The sequence below is a fragment of the Carcharhinus amblyrhynchos genome, chromosome 26 (genome assembly GCF_965287045.1).
Source record: "Carcharhinus amblyrhynchos chromosome 26, sCarAmb.v2.hapA, whole genome shotgun sequence".
NCBI lineage: Eukaryota > Metazoa > Chordata > Chondrichthyes > Carcharhiniformes > Carcharhinidae > Carcharhinus > Carcharhinus amblyrhynchos.
The window spans coordinates 32,790,406-32,811,369 of record NC_137349.1 but is presented as its reverse complement, the minus strand read 5'-3'; the positions used below and the strand labels follow the sequence as shown (position 1 = coordinate 32,811,369).

The 20,964-nt window shown below is 46.4% G+C and overlaps 1 protein-coding gene across 1 annotated transcript in view; it reads left to right on the top strand.

The window, feature by feature from the left end:
- Positions 1-20,964, top strand: part of shdb (Src homology 2 domain containing transforming protein D, b) — a 196,181-nt gene that overhangs the window by 119,011 nt on the left and 56,206 nt on the right. The window contains exon 6 of the mRNA XM_080213296.1: positions 13,595-13,714. Within this exon, the coding sequence (XP_080069422.1) occupies positions 13,595-13,714 (120 nt within the window). The remainder of the gene's footprint in view (positions 1-13,594; positions 13,715-20,964) is intronic.

The following is a 20,964-nucleotide window of genomic DNA, read 5'->3' as shown; positions in this document are numbered from 1 at the left end:
TGGGCAGAGCAGGAGCCATACAACCAGAACAAATAACACAAATAACAAATAAGTGATGCAACCAGAAAGAACACTTTCTATGGTGCCTCTGTAAAAGTTGGTGAGAGTTGTAGCTGACATGCCAAATTTCCTTAGTCTTCTGAGAAAGTAGAAAGTACATCCCCGTTGATGTAGACAGGGGCATGTTCTCCACTACGCTTCCTGAAGTCGATGATAATCTCCTTTGTTTTGTTGACACTGAAGGAGAGATTATTGTCACCGCACCAGTTCACCAGAATATCTGTCTCATTCCTGTGCTCTGTCTCGTCATTGTTTGAGATCTGTCCCACTACAGAGGTCAGCAAACTTGAAAATCGAATTGGAGGGGAATTTGGCCACACAGACATGGGTGTGTAAGGAATATATTCTCAGGGGCTGAGAATAACTGGCGTGACTCTGTCTTTTCGAGCCAGGGAGACGGTGAGAGCAGTTTGCGGTGTTTAGGGGTATAGTTGTGTCCAGTGAGGTTCTTTGCTCTGGTCAGTGTGCGGATGGAGGATTTCTTGCCTCGCTTGCGATTCCTGTGTCGGTAGATGGGTCTGTGCGGTCAGGTGTCCCGGGCCACTGTCGGGCTGCGTTTTGCTTTCGCTGGTCAGTGATTCGAACCTGGGTCCCTGCCACTGGGCTGCCCTAAAGGGGCTGTAAATATAATGTCAGGTACTTACCGTATTTGGATTGTCTTGAGTGGAAGTGATACAGTAGAACGAGGCCAAGGAAAGAACAATGATTTAAAATTTAAAATCTTTGACATTAAATGTCTGCACGATCAGACTACATGGTTTTTAGTGAAGGAATGACATTGTAAATTATTTATCATGGTAAGTAGCACAGCATTTTATTTAAGAAACGTAGATACTCATGCAAAATAAATATTTATGTTTGTCAAGTGGGAAAAAGCACTGGACTCGTACATTTTAAATGCACTGTTTCCCTTTGGATAGAGGGCAGGGATTGTCTATCTGCTGAAAATTTATTTCAACTTCTTCGAGAATGCAGCCTCACAGGCTCCAGCTATCCATTTCTATCTTGCCTCCGTTTCCATGATGTTGGCTGTATTTTTTTAATTCATTCATGGGATATGGGTGTCGCTGGCTGGCCAGCATTCATTGCCCAGCTCTAGTTGCCCTTGAGAAGGTGGTGGTGAGATACAACTGAGTGACTTGTTAGGCCATTCCAGAGACCAGTTAAGAATCAATCACATTGCTGTGGCTCTGGAGTCACATGTAGGTCAGACCAGGTAAGGATGGTAGATTTCCTCCCCTAAAGGAGATTAGTGAGCCAGATGGGTTTTTCTAACAATTGACAATGGTTTCACAGTCATCAATAGACTCTTAATTCCAGATTTTTTACGTTGAATTCAAATTCCACCATCTGCCATGGTGGGATTCGAACCTGGGTCCTCAGAACGTTATCTAAATTTCTGGATTAATAGTCTATTAATAGTGATAATACCACTAGGCCATCACATCCCCTATTCAACTATGGTGGGCTTCACAGTCAGACATGCTCCTTTTTTCACTTAACAGGACGAGAAAAGGGGATGGGCTTCTTGGCTGACATATTGCTTCTTATACCATGGGGATGATCTTAATTTCTTGTCCCACTGGTCAATGGGCAGGGTGAGCCAGTAAGATCGCAATGGAGGTGAAAATCAGGTTTGCACCTGATTTCTCGCCTATTGTGATGTTACCAAGCACCAGATATTTGGTAATTTCTGCACTTGCATGATTGCGCCCTCTGCTATCAGCTGCCGGCTTTCCAGTGAGTTTAGTTCCTGCCCCCTCCCCCAATGAACGGAAACAAGATTTAGCAAAGTTTTTTGCGCAAAGTGACATGAGCTTGGACTTGCGGCTTTGCCGAAAAATTGGATCTGAAATTCTACCATTTTCACGCTTGTTCAGGACTGAGAATTTTTTGGATGCGATCGCTCCCCCCTCGGATCATAGACACCAGTTATATTATCACTACTGATATTCGACTTGAGATCAACTAACTGAGCGTAGGATCAGAGGCAAAATAAGACCTGGGAACACAGTTATTGAATTTAACACTGCCTTGAAAGGATTAAGAGGGGATGGATTTAAGTGTCTGATTAGACCTCACTTTGAAGGAGAATGTTAGTTTTATAGGCAAGCCCCAGTAGTTATTTTGTGCAAACAGCTGTGAAGTCCGTAGCCATGTAATCTGCTTTTCCAGGGTTAGTTGTGGGGGGGATATGAACCTCTTCAAAACAACCATGGACCTCTTTGCCTCACAGCGCCACGGACCCAGGTTCGATTCCGGCTCAGTTGACTGTCTGTGTGCAGTTTGCACCTTCTCACTGTGTCTGCACGGGTTTCCTCCAGATGCTCAGTTTCCTGCCAAGGCCCAAAGACATGCAGGTTAGGTTGATTGGTCATGCTAAGTTGACCCTAATGTCAGGGGGATTAGCAAGGTAAGTGTGCAGGGTACAGGAATAGGGACTGGATGGGATTGTGGTCAGTTCAGACTCGATGGGCCAAATAACCTCCTTCTGTCCTGTAGGGATTCTATTCTATGATTCTTGGAACACTGAGGGCAGCACGGAGGCACAGTGATTAGCACTGCTGCCCCACAGCACCAGGGAACTAGGTTCAATGTCAGCCTTGGGTGACTGAGTAGAGTTTGCACATTGTCCCCATGCCTGCGTGGGTTTCCTCCAGGTGCTCCAGTTTTCCCCCACACTCCAAAGATGTGTAGGTTAGGTGGATTGGCCATGCTAAATGGCCTCTTAGTGTCAGGGAGACTGGCGGAGTAAATTCATGGGGTTATAGGGGTTGGGGCCTGAGTGGGGTTGTTGTTGGTGTAGGTTCACTGGGCCGAATGGCCTCTTTCTACTCTGTGGGGATTCTGTTTTGACCTTTTACATCCAACTAAGTCTCTGACATGTCCCCCGAAAAGCAATGCCTCTGAGAGTGCTCAAGCCTCAGACCCAGGCTCAAACTCCCAACTTTCCAGGTGCTAAGCAGCAGTGCTTCCAACTGGGCTGTGTTGAGCATATCAGCTGCCCTGTTTAAGTGCTTGTTCCACAGGAACAATCACCAGTTTGCCAGCCCAATATCCCATATCCGTCGCGCACTTTAATAACAGTGTGAAGAACTGCCAATTGATTTGGATTCCACTGCTCCCCTCCTCGCAAATAGAACCACCGCTGTGTAACTATGTAAATCAAAACTGATTGCGTTATTATAAACGCAGCCTGATCACACAAGGCACACAGTGCCTGCCTGGATACCTTAGCAACGCTCATCTGGCAGAGTGAGTCCGACATAACACTGGGCACTGCTGCGGATATTGATGGTCTTTTCTAAGCCTCTACTTAATGATGACAACTGCCAAGGTTTTATGTGTTGAGGCAGCTAAATAACAAACAGAAAAAAAAATCCCTCAGCCAACTCATGCAATGAATTCTGTTTCTTCACATTTCCACTCCCAGCAGAGCTGTCTCACTGTGAGCTTTCTCTCCTCAAATCTGATTGATGCCCATGAGTTTATACAACGTACGATTCTTTTTTAAAACTATTTGTAAATATATTTCTGTTCCTCGTTCTCCTTATAATAGATGGACACCTTATACAGCGTGTTACCCTTAGAAATTCCTCATCGTGTTATACACACGCACGCTCTTGCATGCGCACTCTCACACACACTCACACATTCACACACTCATTCACACACAGTCACACAATCACACACTCATACTCACACAGACACACACTCACACATACACACACTCACACTCACGCACTTACACACACTCACACACACACTCACACTCACACACACTCACATACACACTCACAGTCACGCACTCACACACTCACACTCACTCACACTCACACACACATACTCACACTCAACCCACACTCACACACTCATGCCACTCACACCCACTCTCACACACACACACACACACACACACACTCTCTCTCACACATGCTCACTCACTGGCTCACACTTTTCCCTCCATTTCACCTGTTTGAATGGCTGAGTGTGTCAACGTGGCTCAGTTAGTGGCTCCCTGAGCCACTGGGTTCAAGTTCCCATTCCAGAGCTTGTGCACATAAGTTAGGGCTGATATCCCAGGGCCGTACTGAGGAAGTGCTGCACTGCTGAAGGTGCCATCATATTTCATATAAGATGTTAGACCGAGACCCCCCTCCCCATCCCAACCCGCTTGGTGTCTGAAAAAGATCCATTTGGAAGAAAAGCAGGGAAGTTATCCCTGGTGTCCTGGCCAATGTTTATCCCTCAATCAACATCACAAAATAAATTATCTTTTCAATTATCACATTGCTGTTTGTGGGAGTTGAAGGTTGACAGATTGGCTGCCTTTTTTCCTGTGTTACAACAGCACTTCAGAAGTACTTCATTAGATGTAAAGTGCTTTTGGATATCTAGTGGTTGTGAAAAGTGCAAAGTAAATGCAAGTCTTTCCTTTATCCTGCTGGGCCCTTCAGTGAAGTCATTCTTCCAATCCCTGGGACATAGAAACATAGAAAATGGAAGCAGGAGAAGGCCATTCAGCCCTTCAAGCCTGCTCTCCCATCCATTTTATTCATTGCTGATCATCAAATTCAAAGGGCAGGATTTTCCAACTGCCCTTGCCCGGGACTGAAATATGCTGCCCGTGGTCAATGGACCTTTGCATGGTTTGCCAGCACCCGCTATGATTTCCATGGCGGGCAGGACAGGTAAATTCTGCCCAATACTCTAATCCTGCCTTCCCCCTCAAACCCTTTGATCTCTTTAGTCCCAAGAGCTATATCTAATTTCTTCTTGAAATCACACCATGTTTTGGCCTCAACTACTTTCTGTGGTTGATTCCACAGATTCACCACTCCCTGGGTGAAAAAATTTCTTCTCACCCCAGTCTCGAAAAGTTTACCCCTTATCCTCAAACTATGACCCTTAGTTCCAGACTCCCCCACAATTGGAACATTCTTTCTGAATCTACCCTGTCTAATTCTGTTAGAATTTGATAAATTTCTCTGAAATCCTCTCTAATCTGCAATGAACATAAATCTTCCAAGTCACAATGGCTCACTTTCCAATGATGATCCTATGGGAGTCCACCATGAATACATAATCACCCTTTGTTATGTATGTGGGCCATAGCTCCTTTCAGAGGATGGCTCAGCTGACCCAGGGTATGAGGTGACCTGCCCAGGAAACCACCCCTACAGCCACTTGAGGGCTGGAATGCGAGGAGTATAGTTCTTCAATAAACCTCATTGTTCCTACAGCTTGCTTTTGGTGTGACTCCTTTGGAGCCTCTGCAGGATAACATATCTAAACCGAGTTGTCGAGTGAAATACTTCAGGGATTGTCCTCACAGGCACTGTATCAGTGTGGCGAAAGACACCCAGGAAGATAGGAAGCGGTCTCCTTGGTGCTCTGCACATTGTTCAGACGTTAATGAACTCTTATCATTAAAACCCACTTCTGTTCACTCAGTTGAATGCCCAGATTGTGTTTGTGAACAGGCCTTGACAATTTCAAGGGGTGGCCTTTTTCAGCCATGGCCACCAGCGTGATCTTCCAGTCCTGCTGGAAACTGCCACTTCCAGTAGTGAAGGATGCAAACAGAAGGGAACTCTGCTGAGAGCAGCAGGGCCAGAAGATCCCACCACCTTCAACGGCAGGCCACCGTGAGTGGGTGGGTGGGTGAATATTACCACCGCCCTTGCATCAGCCGTAACTTTGAACTGTCCTTCCATCTCCAAGAGTTTGCCGCTCTTTCTAATCCCCTACTGTTACTACTCACTGGTACTCTGTCTCTCACCAAGCGCTTCTTCCTGCAGCTCGATAACTGTGCCCCCTGGAGTGGCACTTGGCCTTGTAAGAGTGAGTGGCGCTGGCACAGTGAGGTGGGGGCAGTGGAGCGTACATTGCCCTCTGGTGCCACCTCTTAATGTGGACCGATAAGATCAGAAAAACATAAATGCCACGATGCTCCCAGCGAGACATCAACTAAAACACAGCTTCCTTGGGAGGATGTTGTTTGTTGAGCTGCTGTAGGCCACTGTGCGACTGTGTTTCAAAAGATAAATGAGTGAACAAATCAGTGACAGAAAAGATAAAGAGCAAAGCATGGTGCTAGCAATGAGCTGGGCAATGGCCTTTGTATTTCTGACCCCCAACTCCCATTTTGTTCAGCTGCCTCCAGGCAAGTGGAGCTCTCTCCTCACAGTGTATATCTTGCTCTGCCCTCTCTTTGTCTGCAGTGGTTTGTTCTTGACATGTACATTCTCCTCTTGCAAGGAGATGTGGAAAGAGACCAGCACTGGAGGCAGATGAAACATTTGTGTTAACCACAAAGGCAAGCCAACATCTGCTTTATGCTCACCAGCGTGTATGCAGCTAGCATGCAACACAGCACAGTGGCACAGTGGTTATCACTGCTGCCTCACAGCACCAGGGACCTGGGTTCAATTCCCGGCGTGGGTCACTGTCTGCGCAGAGTTTGCATGTTCTCCCCATGTCTGTGTGGGTTTCCTCTGGGTGCTCTGGTTTCCTCCCACAGTCCAGAAGATGTGCAGCTTAGGTGCATTGGCCATGCTAAATTCTCCCTCAGTGTACCCGAATAGGCTCCGGAAAGTGGCGATTTTCACAGTAACTTCATTGCAATGTTAACGTAAGCCTACTTATGACACTAAATAAATAAACTTTACAGGCAATGGTCCGAGAAGCACAATACTACCACTTCCGTATGACAGGAGAAGGTTGTACTGTGATGTCTAATATCTAGATTGATTATCCATTCAATGGCCCCCAGAGATGCCCAGTGGAAAATTGAGGTGAGAACTGCAGCAGATCAGCACAATAAGAGGTGACGGCCTACTGATATTATTGCCAGACTATTAATCCAGAAACTCAGCTAATGTTCTGGGGACCCAGATTCGAATCCCACCACAGCAGATGGTGGAATTTGAATTCAACAAAAAATATCTGGAATTAAGAATCTACTGATGACCATGAAACCGCTATTGATTATTGGGAAAAAAACATCTGGCCATGCTAAATTAATCCTAGTGTTGGGGGATTAGCAGGGTAAATATGTGGGGTTATGGGAATAGGGCTTCGATGGAATTGTGCTCAGTGCAGACTCAATGGGCCAAATGGCCGCCTTCTGCACTTATAGGGATTCTATGGTTCTCTCTGGTTTACTAATGCCCTTTAAGGAAGGAAATCTGCTGTCCTTACTCAGTCAGGCCTATTCATGACTTCAGAACCACAGCAAATGTGGTTGACTGTCCTCGGGTGACTAGTGATGGGCAATAAATGCTAGCCAGCCAGCGATGCCCATAAAAAAAAGTAGATAAGCAAAGAAAGAGGGAGTTGTTCAAAAAAGGAAGCAGGGATGAACCTAGCAACTATAGGCCAGTCAGAATAACTTCAGTGTTGGGGGAAGTTGTGGAAACTGAAATTGAATTCAACAAAAAAAATCTGGAATTAAGAATCTACTGATGACCATGAAACACTATTGATTATTGGGAAAAAAATCATCTGGAAATTCCTAATTAATCCTAGTGTTGGTGGATTAGCAGGGTAAATATGTGGGGATATGGGAATAGGGCCTCGATGGAATGGTACAGGGCAAAATTAATGTCACTTGGACAAATGCAGGTTAATTAAGGAAAGCCAGCATGGATTTCCTCGGCGAAAATCATGTTTAACTTGCTGGAGTGCTTTGAAGAGGGAATAGAAGTTGTTACTCTGTTGATGTGGTGCACATGGATTTCCACAAGATGTTTGAAACAGTGCCACACAACAGACTTGTGAGCAAAGTTATAGCTCATGGAGGCGATGGCCTAGTGGTATTATCACTAGACTATTAATCCAGAGACTCAGCTAATGTTCTGGGGACCTGAGTTCAAATCCCACCATGGCAGATGGTGGAATTTGAATTCAATAAAAATCTGAAATTAAAAGTCTAGTAACAAATGAATCAATTGTCGGAAAAACCTATCTGGTTCACTAATATCCTTTAGAGAAGGAAATCTGCCATCCTTATCTGGTCTGGCCTACATGTGACTCCAGCAATGTGGTTGACTCTCAGCTGCTCTCCAAGGGTAACTAGGGTGATAAATGCTGGCTCGCCAGCGATGCCCATGTCCCATGAATGAATAAGAAGAATGGACAGTGGTAACAGGGACAGGGAATTGGTAGAATAACAGGAAACAGAGAGTAGTGTTTAGTGGATGCTTTTCATGTTGGAGGGAAGTTTATCATGGTGTTTCCCGGTGTTGGGACTCTTGCTTTTCCTGGTGTATATTAATAACCTGGACCTTGGTGTACAGGACACAATATCAAAGCTTGCGGACAATACGAAACTTAGAAGCATTGTGACCATTAGGAGGACATCAAAAGGACATGGACAAATTAGTGGAATGGGCAATAGTGGCAGATGATGTTCAATGCAGAGAAGTGAGAAGTAATTTATTTACTTTAGCAGGAAAAACATGGAGAGGCAATATCAAATATAACTCTAAAAGGGGCACAAGAGTAGAGCGACCTGATTGTATATGTGCAAACATCATAGAAGGTGGTAAGATAGGTTGAGAGAGAAGTTAATAAAGTGTACCGTATCCTGGGCTTTATTAATAGGGGCATAGGGTACAAGAGCAAGGAGATTGTGTTGGATTTGTATCAGTCACTAAGTCAGCCTTAGCTGGAATGTTATATCCAGTTCTAAGCCGTTCAGGAAGGATGCAGAGGCATTAGAGAGGGCACAGAAAAGATTCATGAGGATAATTCTAGGGATGAGGAACTACAGTCATGAAGATAGATTGGATGAGTGGAGAGAGGAGGCAGGAGCACATAGATTTAAAACAATCAGTTAAAGAAGCAAAAGAGATACGAGGAGAAACTTTTTCACACAACAAGCGATCAGGGTCTGGAATGCACTGCCTGAGAGCATGGTGGGCGCAGGTTCAATTGAAACGTTCAGGGCGGGATTCTCTGACCTCGTCCACAGCTGGGATTCTCCAGTCCCACTGTTGTGAATGGAGATTTGGCTGAGTGTAAAATTCTCCATGCTCGCTGATGGCAGCAGTGGGGCATTTGGCATCAGAGATTTCCAGCCTCAGAAGGGGATCAGACTTATCTGAAAAGGAAGAATGTGCAGGTTTACAGGGAGAAGGTGGGAAGTGATGTTAGGTAAGTTGCTCATTTAGAGAGACAGTAAAGACATGATGGGCCTTCTGTGTTGTAACAATTCTGTGATTCGGCTGCTGGGCTCGCCAGTGACTCCAATTCCCATGAAAGAATACATTCTTAAAAACTGAATTTTCATTAAGGGGCTCACTTGCTAGAAGGCCAGAAGCCATGGGCAACTTTATATTGACCCAATAGTCCAACAATATACAATCCTTACAATGCAGGAGGAGGGCATTCGGCCCATCAAGACAGCATGAACAACAATCCCGCTGAGACCCTATCCCTGTCATCCCATATACTTACCCTGCCAGTAAGGGGAAATTTATTATGGCCAATGCACCTAACCTGCACATCTTTGGAGCATAGGAGGAAACTGGAGCACCCGGAGGAAACCCACTCAGATATGGGGAGAATGTGCAAATTCCACACAGACAGTGACCCGAGGTCGGAATTGAACCCGGGTCCCTGGTGCTGTGAGACAGCAGTGCTGACCACTGTGTCACCTTGTATTCACCCTGGATTCCTATTACACAGGAGCATAGGAAACTCGTAGGGAGGATTTTCCGTCTGCGCTCTTCCTTAGAAGACCAGAAAATCCTACCCGAGGTCAACAGACCTTGCCATGGTCCACTCCCCCACCACCACCACCACTCCCACCCCCTCCACCACCCTGTCCGCTACAATTCCCACGGCAGGCAGGACAGGAAAATTCCACCCAGTAAGTTTAAGAAATAACAGAGCACTTGAGACCTTTCCCCTGAGTTTGTTGTGTGACACAAAATGGGGACAAAAACCTGAGCGCCCGCACGGAGAGCTGGGGTTTGCAGACAAAATGGCACAATCAGAATTTAAAATCAAGGTCATGACCTTCAGGCAGTAATCACCCCAATCGCCGTCTCTTCATCCTAGGAAGATGTTGGCTAATTAATTTGGTTCCCTGCATCATGCTGAAGACCCAGAAGTACAGACAGGTTCATTAATCACTGTTAGCTGCTTTTGACTGATTTGCTAATTAAAGAGAACTTGCCTTTGGAATATATTTAGAATCTGCTAACAGATGTATTAGACCCCGTATTCTGCAAGCTGCATTACCGTACTGACTCGTAGATAGATTGCAGTCTTAAGGCAATATAACGGTCTAATTTGGCATGGAAACCTAACTATCATCTGTTCTCAAGTGCAGTCATTTCAAAATCCATCCCCAGGACTTTATCCTGTCTTAACTGTACAAAATACCCCGGAACCCTGCCCCACATTTTCAGATTATTAACACAGTTCTCCCTCACATGGCCATCATAGTGGGGCCTTCATTCACCTTACCCCCACTTCCTAGAGGCCACTCCCTCAACCTCATCGCACTCCCTGTAACCTCCCCACTTTGCAACACCCCTCCCACTTACAAAACCCTCCTTAAAACTTGCTCCTCTGTCACGTCTTTGGTCACTTCTTCTAATTTGCCTCTTACTTCTGCTCTAGAGTCTAGGTCACGACCCCTAAACACTGAAGCACCCTGGGAAGGATTTCCCTACTAAACCAAACTGTTATTGGGAATTGTAGAATCATAGAATCGCACAGTGCAGAAGGAGGCCATTCGGCCCATCGAGTCTGCACCGACCACAATCCCAACCAGGCCCAATCCCCATAAGAACATAAGAAATAGGAGCAGGAGTAGGCCATCTAGACCCTCGAGCCTGCCCCGCCATTCAATAAGATCATGGCTGATCTGTCATGGCTCAGTTCCACTTTCCCGCCCTCTCCCCATAACCCTTATTCCCCTTGCCTATCAAAAACCTATCTACCCACGTCTTAAATATATTTAGCAAGGCAGCCTCCACCACTTCAACAGGCAGAGAATTCCAGAGATTCACCACCCTTTGAGTGAAGAAGTTCCTCCTCAACTCCGTTCTAAACTGCGCCCCCCTTTATCTTGAGACTGTGCCCTCTAGTCCTACTGTCCTTTCTGAGCGGGAAGAGTCTCTCCACCTCTATCCTATCCATCCCATTCAACATCTTATATGTCTCAATGAGATCTCCTCTCATTCTTCTAAACTCTAACAAGTACAAGCCTAGTTTATTCAGCCCGTGCATTTCCCCCAGCTAGTCCCCCTGGCACGAAGGGTCAATTTTAGCACGGCCAATCCATCTAACCTGCACATTATTGGACTGAGGGAGGAAACCGGAGCACCCGGAGGAAACCTGCGCAGACACAGGGAGAATGTGCAAACTCCACACAGACAGTGACCCAAGCTGGGAATCGAACCCAGGTTTCTGGTGCAGTGAGGCAGCAGTGCCAACCAGTGTGCCACCGTGCCACCCCAAAATGCAGAATATTTGAGAGTTAATTAATAATTATTGTCCTGCCAGGAAATCTTTTGGGTAGGGGCAAAGATTGGGCTATTTTTAGACTACGGTCTACATGCAAGGGTAACCTATATCCACCTAAATACATTATCCTGGATATACCATTTGTAGCAAAGTGATCTGTTAATATACATATAGTTGTCCCAGAGCCGTGGGCTATGCTGAAGTAGAGATTCACTGCCATAGGTGGCTATTCTCCATTCATGACCCAACACAGTATGCACAATCCTACTGGCCATTCACATCTCGCTGCCACTTCAAGTGAGGACGGAGAACTTGGACCCCAACCAAATCTCCATTCAGTGCAGCGAGACCAGAAACTCCCGCTGGCGTAAACAGCCAGAGAATTCTGCCCACTGTCAACAAATCACTTTGTCATGGCCACAGCCAACACTGGCTTTTCATATCACAATGCACACACGTGCTTTAAGAGTCACCAGAGAACTAACAAGCGACAGGAAATCTGACCAGTGATGCTTCCTATACCAAAGACAGGAATATTGAGGCCAGTGACAGCACTCTGCTGGCCCAGAGATGAGCGCAGGTCAGAGAAGGATCCTGGCACCATCTTGTTGCAGTGATAGTCACAGCGGGCAGAATTTTATACCACCACCATGGTGGATCGCGAAGTGGGGCGAACTGCTCAAAACTGCAGTGCCCTTGGCGCGTACAGAGGATCTGGCTGGTGAGAGGGGACCTAAAATTCCACTGGGCAGCGTAGCTACTCACTGGACCATTTGGGTGGTAACTGGATCATTCAGTTCTGGTTGCCACACTGCCAGAAGGTTACGGAGCAGGTACAGAAAAGATTTACCAGGATGTTGCCTGGTATGGAGGGCATTAGCCATGAGGAGAGGTTGGAAAAGCTTGGTTTGTTCTCACTGGAATGACAGAGGATAAGGGCAAGCTAATAGAAGTCTACAAGATTATGAGGGGCATGGAGAGAATGGGAAGAATCAATCAGTGGGGGCATAGGTTTAAGTTGCGAGGTGTAAAGGAGATGTACAAGGCAAGTTTTTTGCACAGAGGATGGTGAGTGCCCAGAACTTGATGCCGGGAGAGGCAGTGGAAGCAGTATGATAGTGACTTTTAAGGGGCATCTTGACAAATACATGAATAGGATGCAGATAGAGGGATATGGTCCCCGGAAGGGTAGGAGTCTTCAGTTCAGATGGACAGCATGGTCAGCGTAGGCTTGGAGGGCCGAAGGGCCTGTTCCTGTGCTGTAATTTTCTTTGTTCTTTGGCCGAGCCATGCTTGTCCCTGCAGAATATGATGGCGACACTTAACTCCCCAGCCCACATGTAGAAGGCGATCACTTGGATGAGAAACCAGAGGGTAGCTGCGATCATTGGAATTGAGATTCAGTCTGAGGTCTCAACCTGCAGGGAGGAGGGGATGCAGTGAAGTCTCTGATGTTCAGATAGCGCAGCCTCATTGCCAGAGGCCAGCACTGTTTAATGGAAAGAAAGAAGGACTTGCATTCACATAGCGCCTTTCTCAACCACAGTATATCACAAAGCACTTCAAGCCAATCACTATTGTAATGGAAAGAACTCCACAGCTAATTTGCGCACAGCAAGATCCCACAAATGGCAGTGAAATAAATGACCAAATAATTGTTTGCTAACGATGTTGGTAAAGGGATAAATCTTGGCCGGCAAACCAGCACAATTCCCATGGGATCATTTACACTGATCTGAAAATGCAGATGAATAATGGCTTTGTTTGTGCAGTTTTTGACATTCTGTCTGTAGGAGAAAGAAAGGAAATGATATTCACCGGGTGAAGGAGACCCTCTCACCTTTATTATGCTGTCACTCACTCGACTACATTCATCATCTCTCTGACACACACATTCTCCATCATGTTACTGCGCCTTCCATCACTTTTTCTTTTTCTCGCTTTCATTGTATCTCACCCTCTCATGCTTCAGCTCTCTCTTTCACACTCACTCTCTTTTGCTACCTCAATCTCATTTGTTCCTCTGTCTCTCTCTCTCTCTCTCTGTCAGGTGGTACCATGGTGCTATCAGCCGAGCAGATGCTGAGAATTTGTTAATGTTGTGTAAGGAGTGCAGTTACCTGGTGAGGAACAGTGAGACCAGCCGGAACGACTACTCCCTGTCACTGAGGTAAGCCCTAATGGACTGGGTTTGGGAGAGAGAGTTTACGCTCAGTCAGACTGTTTTTTCCTGGTTGAGGAAGGAATCCGAGTTATTAATTCGTGTCCTGTGACACCCCAGGATTGAGTTAACATAAGGTAAAATTATGCAAAAAAAAGTGTTGGTTCCAGTGACAGAACCAACATGTTTTTCTCCAGAGAAACATAAAGGTTTTCTTTGTACATCATACCTCACTCTGTCAAAATAAATCGTTTCACATAGGGGGTGTGGGGCCTTACCATGCAGCAAAATCCAGCTGCGCCGATATTGGAGAGCCATATTTGAAGGGCACCCCAATCAGAGCAGGAATAATCCCCCCCCGCAACAGCCCACCATGCAGGTCATGGGGTCCACCCTCCCCCTCACACAATCCCAAAGCAGATTAAGCATATATCCCGACTCCCCCACCCGCCCCATTGTAATCATCGCATTCCCCCACTCCCTTCATCTCCCACTACCACAATTGGAGCCAGTTTCCACCCCCCCCCCCCTTTCCGAACCCATCCCACCCCCACCCCAAACAGCCATCCACGTCATCCTCTGCTCCCCGTCTGCTCCATGTGGCTCACACTGTGGTCTGCCCCTTGGCACAGGTTGGCACTGCCAGGGATCATTGCCAGGCCCACTGTCTGGCTGCGTCCCTCTCCCCCGGTGGCTATACTCACCTTTACTCCCCCAGGGGAACCCCACAATGGGTTCACATCTGGTTGAACCTGTTGCAAACTAGTCGGCGCAGTGTGAATATATGGCGGGGGAGCGGGAGGGTAGTGGAGGATGGGTGGGGGGTGTTAATATCAGGTGGGGGATGTGGTAATAATATTAAAATATATTTAAATGAATGTAAATCCTGATGACGTAGCCCGAGAGGAGTGGGGGAGATCCAAAATTGTGATTTTGCCGGCGGGATGCAACTTCTGGATCTTGAGCTTCTGGCGGCACTCTCATGGATGGCGGGAGTGGGCTTAAGATCACCCCCATATGATTGTATAGGATATGCAGTACAGGAACAGGCCATTCGGCCCAACCAGGCAATGACAGTGCTTATGCTCCACTGGAGCCTCCTTCTACATCCAAATCTGTCATTGTAACCCTCTATTTCCTTCTCTCTCATAAACTTCTCTGTCTCCTCCTTAAGTGCATTTATGCCAATCACTTCAACCATTCCACGTGATGGTGAATTCCGTGTTCATGCCACGCTTTGACTAAAGCAGCTTCCATTAAATTTCCTATTGGATTTCTCGGTGACTATCTTATATTGATAGTCAACTAATGCCACAATCTCCATGGCCTCGCCCTCGGCTCCTCCCTCTGCGACGGGATCCTGAACTTCCTAGCCCACAGACCGCAGTCAGTGAGGATAAACAACAACATCTCCTCCACAATCATCCTCAACACTGGTAGGCCCCATAAGGCTGTGTTCTCATCCCCCTACTATATTCCTCACACGCCTATGACTGTGCAGTCAAATTCCCCTCCAATTCGATTTTCAAGTTTGCTGACAATAGCACAGCAGTGGGTCGGATCTCAAACAATGACAAAACAAAATACAGGAAAGAGTTAGAGAATCTGGTGAACTGCTGTGATGACCATAATCTCTCCCACAATGTCAACAAAATGAAGGAGATAGTCATCGACTTCAGGAAGCTTGGTGGAGGACATTGTGCCATTTACATAAATGGGGACAAAGTAAAAATGGTCGAGAGCTTCAAGTTTTTAGGTGTCCAGATCACCAACGACCTGTCCTGGTCCCCCCATGCCAACATATAGTTAAGAAAGCCTACCAACGCCTCTACTTTCTCTGAAGATTAAGGAAATTTGGTATGTCTGCTATGACTCTCACCAACTTTTACAGATGAACCATAAAAGCATTTTTCTCAATTGTAACACAGCTTGGCCTGGCTCCTGCTCTGTGCAAGACCACAATGAACTGTTATTTATTTATGTATGTCACAAGTTACACTATAATGCAACTACTCTGAAAATCCTGTAGTCGCCACACTCTGGCGCCTCTTCGGGTACACTGAAGGAGAATTTAACATGGCAATGCACCTAACCAGCACGTCTTTTGGACTGTGGGAGGAAACCGGAGCATCCGGAGGAAAGCCATGCAGGTGCAGGGAGAACATGCAAATTCCACACAGACAATACCCAAGCCAGGAATCGAACCCAGGTCTCTGGCACCATGAGGCAGCAGTGCTAATCACTATGCCACAAAGGAATATGAACGAAGCCCAGTCCATCACTCAAACCAGCCTCCCCCCATTGACTCCGTCTACACTTCCCACTGCCTCGGCAAAGCAGCCAGCATAACTAAGGACCCCACGCACCCCAGACATTCTCTCTTCCATCTTCTTCCATTGGGAAAAAGATATGAAAGTCTGAGTTACGTACCAACCAACTTGAGAACAGCTTCTTCCCTGCTGCCATCAGACTTTTGAATGGACCTACCTTGCACTTAAGTTGATCTTTCCCTACACTTTAGCTATGACTACGTTCTACACCCTCTCTTTTCCTTCTCGATGTACGGTATGCTTTGTCTGTATAGCACAGAAACAAATATTTTCCCTGTATACTAATACATGTGACAATAACAAGTCAAATCAAATAATGATGCCCTTCTCCACGAGAGGAAATGTTCTCTCTGTATTGATTTTATGGATAAACATTCCCATTATTTTAACGACCTCTGTTAAGTCACCTCTCAATCATTTTACAAAGAGAAACGGGACCCAGCCTGCCAAACCTTTCCTGAAACGTGCACCCCTTCCGCTGAGAGGGGACGGACTTTGGTTCACCAAATTTTCCTTCTTGTCTGTGACAGGGTCTTGTGAGTCTTCTCTCACCTCTGGTGCCTCTGCATCATTTTTATAATCTGGTGACTAACACTGCACTCAGTACTCTAAATGTAGTCTAATCAAGGTTCAATATATGTTTGGCTGAATTTCCCAACATTTCAATTTTATCTCTCCGCATACACAGCCCACTTCTTTTGTTTTCATTTTTTATGACCTTGCTAATCTGAGGTGCAAATTTTGATTCCCGATCCTTTTTCCTTTCCTCTTCCCTTGTTTTCCATTCCTCTCCTCTCTATTCCCCTTCTTCCCTCTCCTGCAATCACCTCTTCCCGCCTCCGATCACCTCTTCCCTCCTCCAGTTACCTCTTCCCTCCTTGTCCCCTCCTCCAATCAACCCTCCCCTCCTTGTCCCCTCTTCCCTCCTCCAATCAACACGTCCTTCTCTCCTCTCCTCATTTGCTTTCTCTCATCCATTTCTCTCCAACTCCCACTCCGTCCTCACCTTCCTCTCTCCCACCACCGCCCCCCCCCACCCCCCACCCGTGCTCACAAATTTTCCTCTCCTCTCCCTTCCAATTCCCTCTCCTCATTTCCCATTTCCTCCCTTTTCCCTTCCCCCGCTCCGAGTGAGCCGGCGCGGTTCTGGAGTTGATCTCTCTTTGTGCGTGTCTTTGCCACACGATTCAGATCTGTGCACAAAATTCCTCATCATTTCAACTTGGACAAGCATTTCGCTACAAAGTGACGTGGCACCATGCCTGCCTGGCCGAGATTGCACAGCAGTACAAAGAATGTCTCTGCGCCCACCTCACCAAGTGAAGGCACAGTTCATATTTTGGATTCCCTGGGTGACTCCCCCCATCCCCCCCCCCCCGCCTTCCCCGTTCATTCTTTTATGTTTCCACTTCACTGGTTACAAACCTGTCATTTCCCCTGATGAGCTCGGCCTGATATTCTGACACACATGACAGCCTGTCTTCGAACCCTAGGAGCCCTGTCATCCATGTTGCCGTGGCAACTGTTAACAAAACGGATGCCCTTTCTGACACACAGTGCATGCTATCATCTGATAAGAAGATCAACGTGGTTGCTCTGTAACCAGCAGCGCTGCAATCAGCACGTCTCAGTTCCATTATAAATGGGTTATTGGCAAATTAAGAGAGACCTGTTCGACATTGAATAGGGAGAAAATGGCAAACAGAATGGGTAATTACAGTAACTGTCAGCAGCAGCCCCTCTTTATGAGTCTGCGGATTAAATTAGCTACCTGAACTCACTGAAATGCTTTGTACACTGCAGTCCTTTTACACTTGCCTGCCTTATCACACAGTTGCCAACATGTACATAATATATCTCCCTTTTTTTGCCGCACTGATTTGGTGTAGCCTTGTGTTTTGTTCCGTTTCAATGAGCAGTGTTCCTTAATTGTTGTCAATCCGTCGCAATTCTATTAGCTATCAAAGGAGTTTGGCAGCACTAAATGGTCTGGAATTCAATGAAAGGAGAATGGTGAAGAAGGAAGGTGATCCGGAGCCACAGATAGACAGTTGGAAGTATGATATCGTAACCAGTGTGGAAGCATAGCTGTAAAAAGGGCAAGAATCGCAGCTCACCACTCTTGCTCACAGGATTTTAACACAGGAGAGGAAAGGAGTTGGGAAAAAAGAGAATAACAATGATTATACCAGTTACATTTATAGAATCATAGAATCCGACAGTGCAGAAGGAGGCCATTCGGCCCATCGAGTCTGCATCGACCACAATCCCATGCAGGCCCTATCCCTGTAACCCTGTATATTCACCCTGCTAACTCCCCCCGGACACTCAATTCAATTTAGCATGGCCAGTCAACCTAACCCGCACATCTTTGGATGTTCTGCAGGTGCACTTTTGCTGATGGCTGAAGAGGCTGTAGGGGAGGATTAAAGTTTATTTATTCGTATCACAAGTAGGCTTACATTAACACTGCAGTGTGAAAATCCCCTCGTCACCACACTCCAGCGCCTGTTCTGAGGGAGAGTTTAGCACGGCCAATGTACCTAACCAGCACGTCTTTCAGGCTGTGGGAGGAAACTGGAGCACCTGGAGGAAACCCACGCAGACATGAGGAGAACATGCAGTCTCCACACAGACAGCGATCCAAGCTGGGAACCAGGCATTGTGGAGCTTGTCCATTTTTATTTTTCAGTTCAACTCATATGGTCTCATTTGACTCTTAAACAGGTAGTCTACACCCCAAACCCCAACATACTATATATATATATATACACATATATCACAGGAATGAAACTAGGCAGTTGGAATGGATATCAACCAGAAAGCATTTTGGTAGCAGCAATCATAATTTTCTTCCTGTCATTAGCCAAAGAATAGAATATAAGAGCAGGGAGATTGTGCTGGAATTGTGGAGAACATTAGTTGTAACAAGGCTATAGATTACCTGTAATTCTGGCAATATATTGCAGAAAGGAGGTGAACACAGTAGAGATGGCTCAGAAGAGATTTACTAGGATACAACCAGCATTGGAGAATGTTGGCTCCGAGGAAAGGTTGAATAGGTTAGGGTTGTGTCTTTGAAACTGAGGAGGCTGAAGGGAGATTTTAATTTCAGTGCATAAAAACATGCAGGACCAAGATAAAATAGAAAAGAAATGGGGCGGCACAGCGGTTAGCACTACTGCCTCACAGTGCCACAGACTCGGGTTCAATTCCCGGCTTGGGTCCCTGTCTGTGTGGAGTTTGCGTGTTCTTGCCGTCTCTGCATGGGTTTCCTCCAGGTTCTCCAGTTTCCTCCCACAGATGTGCAGGTTAGGTTGATTGACCATGTTAAATTGAGTGGCAGGGAGGTTAGCAGGGTTAATACGTGGGGTTACAGGGATAGGGCCTGGGTAGGATTGTGGTCGGTGCAGGTCCATGGACTGAATGGTCTCCTTCTGCACTGTAGGGATTCTATGATTCTATGAATTATTTATTCCTTTCACAGAGATGTCAATAAATCAGTGGACATTTTTTCCATTATCCTTTCATCTGTGAAAGATGATAGTCATAAAGCAAACAAATCCATGTCGAAGGTGTAACTTTGCTAGTGGCTAAAGAGGCAATCATTGAGAGGTAGGTTTTGCCACACGTGCCACACATAAAGCTTTTAGGTGTCATTGTGAGTTGTTGTTTTGGGTGTTGGTGTCTCTTGCCAAGCCATTGCAGCCCCTGGTCATCGTGGTGGTGCACACCAGCCCACCGGAGGTGTCGCCATTCTCTTCTGTCACCAGCTAGTGTCTGGCAGGCACCATAATTGGTATCCAGGGCCTTCGTGTCATGTCATTACCACATCCATCCTCAGTAAACCTTCAGGTGTCTCACTGATCGCCTGGCCCCAGCTATCTGACCGTGCAGAAAAATCCTGGCTATGCGACCGTCGTCCATCCTGCAGACTTGCCCAAGCAAATGAAACCACCTCTGATGAGCGCTAACAAACTTGGGAAAGCTGCTTTTGGGCCTCCCAGGTATACCCATCATACATTGTTATTTAAAGTCATTGGCAGAAAGATCCTAGAATAGAATCATAGAATCCCGACAGTGCAGAAGGAGGCCATTTGGCCCATCGAGCCTACACCTGCAACAATCCTACCCAAGCCCTATCCCCCTAACCCCATGTATTTACCCTGCTAGTCCCCTTGAAATTGAGGGGCAATTTTGCATGGCCAATCAACTTAACGTGCACATTTTTGGAGTGTGGGAGGAAACCAGAGCTCCCAAAGGAAACCCATGCAGACACAGGGAGAGCGTGCAAACCCCACACAGTCATCCAAGGCCGGAATTGAACCCCGGCCCCTGGAACTATGAGGCAGCAATGCTAACCACTGTGCCATCATGCCACCCTTTAGGGGGATTAGTGGGGATTTGAGGAGGAATTTTTTTCAACCAGAGGGTGATAGGTATCCAGAACTCTGGGCAGGTACCCTCTGTCTCTGTCACAACGCACTTTAAGAAGTGTCATAACATCAGATTAAAGTCCAACAGGTTTATTTGGAATGACGAGTTTTCGCAGCACTGCTCCTTCATCAGGTGATTCACTCCATACTTCCTCACACTCCCAGCAACTTCTATACAATCGTACATACATACAGGGAGCGGTGTAGGCCATTCAGCCCCTCAAGCCTGCTCCACCTTTTAATAAGATCATGGCTGATCTGCAAATCTGCATCTCACCTATTCCCGATAACCTATCTCCCCCTTGTTTATCAGGAATCTATCCACCTCTGCCTTCAAAAGATTCAAAGACTGCTTCCACCGTCTTTTCAGAAGGAGACTTCCAGCTACTCACCACCCTCTGATTAAAATAAAATGACCTCCTGTCTATTTTAAATGGGAAAGCCTTTTTTTTTTTAATCAGTGACCCTGAGTTCCAGATTCTCCCACAATAGG